General features: G+C 33.5%; 1 protein-coding gene across 1 annotated transcript; it reads left to right on the forward strand.

Moving 5' to 3' along the window:
• Positions 1-4,564: 4,564 nt before the first annotated feature.
• Positions 4,565-8,770, forward strand: LOC141535158 (uncharacterized). The gene is made up of 4 exons (XM_074254982.1): positions 4,565-4,669; positions 5,021-5,315; positions 8,055-8,291; positions 8,361-8,770. Exons 1-4 carry the CDS (start codon positions 4,565-4,567, stop codon positions 8,768-8,770), a joined length of 1,047 nt encoding a protein of 348 aa, XP_074111083.1.

An 8,770-nucleotide genomic window follows, 5' to 3' on the forward strand; every position in this document is an offset into this window, starting at 1 on the left:
AACATCTTGTGCTTCCGTCGGATGGCATTGCTGGCTTGAGATATCTGATGCAGAATATCTTTCTGCTTTGATATTTCTTCAGGCTTCATGTTGACAGGTTAACGTCTACAGCATGTATGACTATCACACTCTAAAGTACCTCAATTTATACTAATGAAGCAGTCGAATCCTTTGCGATACCTACCACTGTTCAATTTACTGTCTTTATCTATTACCACAAACCCATATTTATTCCAACATGCCGAGCATAAATCTCTGAATGAGTTGTACGACATGTCTGTATTGACATGATCATTATAAATATGCTTCAGATTCAATTCATCTTGACGGAATAGCACGAGAAAGTTTGCGTTATCTCTAATCAGATGCTTCGGTATTCGTGTATAAGTTTGACAGAGATAAAAGCTGTCTACATCCTTGTGTCGACCCATGCAGAAGAAAGCCTTGATGTGATCTTGTTTTTCACAAGCAACATCATCAAATATCATCAGGGAGTTAGGTTTAGCATCTTCAGGCTTGATTACAGCTTCATGTTCACTGAATGTGAAAAATCCAATACCATCAATCTGTTTAAGCAGCGTCTCCAGGAACTGATACTTTGGTTGGTTAAGAGACTTTGAGTAAAGATATATATTCTCAAACCTCAAACCGTTTGGATGTACAATAAGAGACAGTAGAGCGTTGGTCTTTCCACAGTTTGATGGTCCGCAAAACACTGCACGGATACTGTTGGGAAGTAATGCACCGTGTCGTTTGAGTTTCACACCGGTCCCTTGAACAATTTGATCAAAATTGATAACTGGCAACTGAGCTCTTGATTTGCTGCCCATGACTGCTGATTAGATTCTGAGCTCAAGGGGTATATATACCAGCTTATATAGATTAGCATGTCAGTCTTTGATGTGACATGTCTGAGAGCAGACGTGGTGAAGGTTTATTCAACAACATAATCAATAAGCTTCCACTTGAACTTCACATACCAGGATATCAGTATTGTGGTCCGGGAACAAAGTTAGCCAAAAGGTTAGCTCGAGGTGATCCAGGCATAAATCCTCTGGACGCTGCGTGTAAGGAATACGATATAGCTTACTCTAAAAATCGTGAAAATTTGGAAGCCCGTCACGAGGCTGATAAAATTCTTGCTGAGAAAGCGTGGCAACGATTTCAAGCGAGGGACGCTACTATTGGTGAAAAAGCTGCTGCTTGGAGTGTGAATAAAATCATGATGTTGAAAAGACGTTTCGGTATGGGTCTTAAAAAAGAAAAACCTATTACAAAGCGTAAGACAATTAAAAGAAAAACAATGAAGCGTAAGACAGTCAAAAGAAAGACAACCAAGAAGAAGGATGTTGCTCTGAGACAGATTGTTGATGAAGCTAAAAAGTCCATGCAGCCTGGTGGAGATCCAGTTAAAACAGCTCTTGGAGGTGCCCGGAAAGCTGTCAAGAAAGTTATTGGGAAGAAAAACGTTCGATTGCCTCGTATTCTACCAGTTCCATCAAAGATTGGTGGAGTACTTCCATTCTTGATTCCCCTGTTTGCAGGGTTATCAGCGGTTGGTGCTCTAACAGGTGGAGCTGCAGGTGTTGCAAAAGCTGTGAACGATGCCAGCGCAGCCAAAAATCAATTAGCTGAAAAGAAGCGTCACAACTTGAAGATGGAGGAAATAGCTGTAGGTAGAGGATTATACCTCAAACCTTACCGCAGTGGTATGGGACTTTATCTGAAACAATACCCAGAAGGAGCTGGCTGCAAGAAGTCAAAAATCCAGTAGAGCTACCACATCGAGCACTGACTAACATCGACTTATTAAAATATGTCAAGCTGCTTAAAATTCCAAATTTTCGAGGAGTTTTTATGAGAAATGATTTACCAAAATCTGGACCAAAGACAAACGAATCAGCAATAATAAATTTAGATGATAAACTTGGATCTGGAACTCACTGGGTTGCATACAAGAAGAATCATAATCAAGTAATTTACTTTGATAGTTTTGGTAATCTACAACCTCCACAAGACTTGATGAAATATCTCGATGTAGGTAGCGTAAAGTACAATCATAAAAGATATCAAGACTTTGATACAATCATATGTGGACATTTGTGCTTAAAATTCCTGGCTGGACAACTATAAATTGAAGTGAGTCGGGACAACAAGCGTCAGTCATGGCAGAGTCATTCACCTTGACACTATCCGGAAACTCCTCCATACTGGAGGCAAATTATTTTCCGCCGATTGAGCTATCACCAACAAAAAATTATGTACTTGGGCTTGTTAAGCTCCTAACATTTAATTCAATACCAAATATTGATGTTGGTGCTAATAAATTTTATGTGTCATCAAAAAGATCCAAAAGAAGTACAATCAAGAGATTTCAAGAAATAACTATACCGACAGGGAGTTATGAAATTAAAGATATTGTTGGATAGTGTCATATACTACATAGTTGAAAAATCTACTGTGTACTTTGAATAACCAATCAAATTATCAATTAACCAAGAAGAAATAATTGACCAATAAGATTATCGAGTGGTGGGGGTAAATCCAGAGATCGGGTTATAAAAGGTTGAGTTGACTTTAAGAGTCATCATTCAGTCACTTCTCGTTATCGAGAGCAGTAAGAATGGAGATCATTGTAGACATTCAAGGATTCAGAGGAGCTGATAATCGCTTCATTGTTAAGGAGTTGGCCTCAATAACAATTCAACATGATATTGATAATATTGAAGAGTTATCATGCACACTATTTCAACCGCCATATCACTGGAAGGTGTTACCAGTCAACTATCAACGTCTGAATACCTGGCTGATCCGAAATTATCATGGAATCGGTTGGAATGCTGGAACAACTTCATATTACAAGCTCAAAGAAGTTCTGAATTATTTAACTTGTAATAAAAAAATTATTTATGTCAAAGGTATCGAGAAAAAGTTATGGATTCAAAATCACGTTGAATGTAACAAAATTGTAATTGATCTTGATGATTTTAAATGTCCATCATTGAAAAGCTTGAAAATATGTAATAATAACACCGGCACACAAAAAAAAAAAAGTTGTCTGTACTTGGGACGCGCCACATATATTCCCATGTAATTTGACCCGCTGAACCCGAATTTGAGGTCCGTTTGGCCCCTACACCCTAGGATTTTGAGAAAACTGTAAAAAACCGAAAAAAAACGGGAAAATTGGGGGTTTTGGTGATTGAAAAATTTTTTTAGATTCTAACTATGCATGATTTTCATGTATTTCGATCTGCTTTATACTTATCTGAAGTGTACTCAGACCAGCAGCCATTAAAAGTCTAAGTAAATCCCGAAAAACCCATGAAAATTGCGAAAAAAAACAAAAAATTCCCAATATTGTGATAAAAAAAAATGTATTGAGCTAAATATATGATGATTTTCATGTAGGTTTATCGACGACATATAAATCTCCAACTTTTATAACTCAGACGTCTCGAAAACATCAAACAAATGTGCAAAAACCCCGAAAATTGGAAAAAAATCAAATGTAATATAATAAAAATCGAGTTATTATTCAAAATAAATAAAAAAATCATATCATTCGATCTGTGGTGCATAAAAAAAGTATTTCGTCCTAAGACTTAAAAAAATTAATTTTTTCGGAAAATATCATCAAAACCCTTTGGATTTGAATTTTAATTCGTTCTCCGCTTATATCTCACCCTTTTATCTTCAAACGTCCTGCATAAAGGGTTTCTCTTTCGTTTCCTCTCTTCTTCGGGTAAATCTCTCTTCAGAGTCCAACAATGATCTGCCATCATATTTACATCCCACGTTCCTTGATATCGTTTTTCCATCACACTAATGTCTTGATGGAATCTCTCACCTTGCTCTTCACTAAAATCACCAAGATTTTCAGGAAAGTGTGAAAGATGAGAATGTAAATAGTGCAATTTTGTATTCATTAAGCAACCTAAAGTATTATAGTTGTATAACAACTCGTCAACTAAAGTTGCGTAGTTATCACTTTTCGTATTCCCTAAAAATTGCTGTGATACTTCCTTAAAACTTCCCCAAGCTGCTCTCTCAATCTCGTTCATCTCATATTCAAGATTAGCATCCTGGAATAGAGTCCGAATTTGGGGTCCATCAAAAATTCCTTCTTTTAATTTAGCGTCACTTATAGCTGGAAATTTTTCGCCCAAGTACTTAAAACAGTTTCCATCTTTATCCAGAGCTTTGACAAATTGCTTCATAAGGCCAAGCTTGATATGAAGTGGGGGCAGCAAGTACTTGGAAGGATCAATTAGAGATTGTCGCGTAACATTGTGAGAACCAGGATTCAAATTTGTTCTTGTTGGCCATTCTTTTTGAATGTAATGATTCTTTCGGTCTCGGCTATCCCACAAACATAAGAAGCAGGGGTACTTTGTGAACCCTGATTGTTGGCCTAGCAATATTGTTGCAATTTTCAGATCACCACAAACCTTCCATTGATGTTCTGAATAGTTTATTTTATCTAATACAAGGGTCCCTGCATCGTAAAACACTTATTACTTGTGCCTGCCATGACGGCATTCAAGCCGTTAACCCAGGGACTATGCCAGACGGTCCTGTTGCCCGCCGTCACCACGTGGAGGTGCCCTGGTTACAGGCACAAGCATTTAAGCAAGAAATCGATTCTGAGCCCAAAAAGTTCCTAGAAGTGAAAACCCTGAAACATCAGCTTAAAGAAAAAAAAATTTATTAACTAAAAATACAACAGCTTATTTTTATCGTGATAGGGAAAAAAAAATCTGATAACATTTTTAAAACGGCGAAAATTCATTAGTGGACTGTTCAGATGTAAGAAGTTTGATTGATGAGTTAAAGCCGAACACTTTCAGGACGAGGAGTGAAAGTTTTTCATTGCTTTGTCTAAGCGAAGTCTCAAAGCACCGACTCCAGTAGCTCATTTGACCAAAAATCATTGAAAAGTTTGTGGTGATCTGAAAATTGCTACACTAGTTAAGCCAACAATCTGGTTCACAATATATCCCTTCTTGTATGTTTGTAGGATAGTCACGATTGGAAAATTCCCTACAGTAGAAAAGAACGGCCAACAAGAAAGAATTTGAATCATGGTTCTCACAACGTTATGCGAGAATCTCTCATTAATCCTTACAAGTACTTGCTGCCACCACTTTATATCAAGCTTGACCTTATGAAGCATTTTGTCAAAGCTCTCGATAAAAATGGCAACTGTGTTAAGTACTTGGACGAAAAATTTCCAGCTATAAGTGACAATAAATTGAAAGAAGGAATTTTTATGTACCCCAAATTCGGACTCAATTCCAGGATGCTAATCTTGAGTATGAGATGCACAAGATTGAGAGAGCAGCTTGGGGAAGTTTTAAGGAAGTATCTCGAAATTTTTTAGGGAATGTGAATACAAAATTGCACTATTTACAATCTCATCTTTCACACTTTCCTGAAAATCTTGGTAATTTCAGTGAAGAAAGAGAAGAAACATTCCATCAAAACATGAGTGGATGTCAATATGATGGTAGATCATTGTTGGACTCTGAAGAGAGATTTACCCGAAGAAGAGAGGAAACGAAAGAGAAACCCTTTATGCAGGACGTTTGAAGATAAAAGGGTGAGATATAAGCGGAGAACGAATTAAAATTCAAATCCAAAGGGTTTTGATGATATTTTCCGAAAAAATTAATTTTTTTAAGTCTTAGGACGAAATACTTTTTTTTTTATGCACCACAGATCGAATGATATGATTTTTTTATTTATTTTGAATAATAACTCGATTTTTATTATATTACATTTGATTTTTTCCAATTTTCGGGGTTTTTGCACATTTGTTTGATGTTTTCGAGACGTCTGAGTTATAAAAGTTGGAGATTTATATGTCGTCGATAAACCTACATGAAAATCATCATATATTTAGCTCAATACATTTTTTTTTATCACAATATTGGGAATTTTTTGTTTTTTTCGCAATTTTCATGGGTTTTTCGGGATTTACTTAGACTTTTAATGGCTGCTGGTCTGAGTACACTTCAGATAAGTATAAAGCAGATCGAAATACATGAAAATCATGCATAGTTAGAATCTAAAAAAATTTTTCAATCACCAAAACCCCCAATTTTCCCGTTTTTTTTCGGTTTTTTACAGTTTTCTCAAAATCCTAGGGTGTAGGGGCCAAACGGACCTCAAATTCGGGTTCAGCGGGTCAAATTACATGGGAATATATGTGGCGCGTCCCAAGTACAGACAACTTTTTTTTTTTTGTGTGCCGGTGTAATTTCTGTAAATATCATTATTATTTAACTGATTCATGTGCACTAGAAAATGTAAAAAACTTAAAAGATTGGTTTCTTAATAATCAATAAATTTATTAAAATATGAATTTAATCTTTTTATTTTCCCCGATCAAGTAGTTTTAATTTTCAAATAAATATATATTTTCATATAATTTTAAGCTGAATTGATTTTTACTCCACGAGATGACGCTGATTTGACATTATATCTTACCAAGTAATTTTACTTCATAAAAACGTTTTTTAGAATCGAAACTATAGTTCTTGCAAGAAATAATTAGTAATATTCATCTCTGAAGAAGCGCGGATGTTGCTGTATTCCAAAACAACTTTTCCAAGTGCAATCAAAATACACCACAGTTGATGCTTATTTGACACTAGAGAAGAAAGGCGTGAGTGTATGAGTCTTGTCATCGATTAACCATCAACTATAGTGTATATGAAAACTTTACCGACTATCATTAAATTAATTTGATAAAATTACAATAACTTTTTATTTTATTTATAATATTAATAATAAAAAATATTTTCGAATACGAAATTGAGTTATTCTAACAGTTACGAGAAAAATTTTTTATTATTCAAACTGGCTACTTCTGCGCGCCAAACGTTAACCGGTAGCAGAATTTTGATAGGTTAATATGTTATTGAAAAAATAAATCAATTTTGAACAAATTTTGCATTTAGGTATACTGAAAAATGATTATCATATATATCCAATAATTTCTACATGACAATGTTTATTGTCAATTGTTCATATACATCAAAATACCAACTTGCCGGTTGTGTATAGTGTATGTTTAATAAAAGAACCAATCAGCATGATACGTTTTGGGCCTAAGAGTTTCTATTGGTCGATGTTATGGAACTTTTTTATAATAGGAAGAAAGAAAATAATGCGTAGATGAAAATTATGTGAAGATAGACAAGCTAAAACTTGTAAAGCGTCAGTTTTGTAAAAACGTTAACAACATTCATAACGTAAGTTATTTTTTTACTATTTATTGTATAATTTCGTCAATTAATAATTGCAATCTATATGTTATCAATATTTTATATTCATTATTATTTAATCATGTCATAAAGTTAATCACTAATAATTATCAAATTAATAACAATAATTTAATTTTCAATAAAAAAATATCAATGCTTGTGTTCAATTAAAATAACAATTATTTAACATCATTATTGTTTAAAATTTTTTCCATATGTTTGATTATTTCATTCATAATATAATCATCAATAATTAATAATTAAGTTAGCCGACATCTGGAAATTTTTAGAACTTTTTTATTGGATAAATTATTACAAAAATTTTCACATGTAGAATATTTGAAAATTATACGAAAATTAATCATCAAATTAATAATAATAATAATAATATTTATTTTTTAATAAAAATAAAAAAATAATTTCAATGTATAAGTGCTAGTTTTAAATATAATTCCTATGATTATTAGATATATTTATTAATAATAACGGTTATAATAATAATAATAATACTAATAACTATGATAATATTCATGAATAAGTTAATTAATCTATCATTTTTAGAAATACTTCAAAACTTGAAACCAACAACAGCAACAACAACAACAGTAAAAGGTAATTTAACATATAATAGAGTTTATTTAATCTAAGAAATATTGTATAAAAAGCTGGAAAATTATTTAATAGAGTAATAATTTTTGTAGATGGGTAATATCTTATCATATGAAATTATATTCCCTGTAGAATGGTATACAATTGATCCGAATACCTTATGGGACTTAATAGTGGTAAAACGTGGTGCGTTAATTCTGGGAGGTGAAAAATTTCATGATTCCATCATAACTATCAACAACCTTGCAACAGTTCTAGATATAAGTCATAAAGAGTTATCCTGGTGGTTTAAGGTACCTGGAGATCTTGAACCATCACCAAATCGGTACATATTTTCAGGTGATCTATTGATTGAAATGTACCCTGAAATTTATGATAAGTATGTGGTGCAAAATGGGCTGCATCTACCAGGTGAGTTTTTATATGTTACAATTATACACTTTTTATCTATTCATTAAAATTCATCTTGATTTATTACAGTGTATCCTTCGATGGGTCCTGAGCTTTGTTACAGCATCTTAATTCCAAGTGAATGGGTCAGAGTAAGAACATCTAGCCAAATAATTAATTTAATTTTCCGAGACATATCTCAAAAATTGTTGCATGATGATGATTACGAGATTGATGGTTCAGAAATTATAATCGATGAAGTAACAACAAACATTATTATCAGCAATCAATGCTTGACATGGACTTTTATGAAGCAAGCAGATATCCAGATAAACAATGATGATTATGTGACAATTGGCGATTGGATAAGTGGTTTATTTAGAAGAATGATAAATTTCTACCGACAAAGACAAGCAATTGTTGTAGTGATTCAGCAGGTTAATACCAACAATGTATTAGAAGATGAAGGATTTTTCGAGATTGATCAAGATGATGATTAA

This window comes from Cotesia typhae, unplaced genomic scaffold (genome assembly GCF_013202065.1).
Source record: "Cotesia typhae breed Kobodo isofemale line unplaced genomic scaffold, CoteBio_Ctyphae scaffold_13, whole genome shotgun sequence".
Taxonomy (NCBI): Eukaryota; Metazoa; Arthropoda; class Insecta; order Hymenoptera; family Braconidae; genus Cotesia; species Cotesia typhae.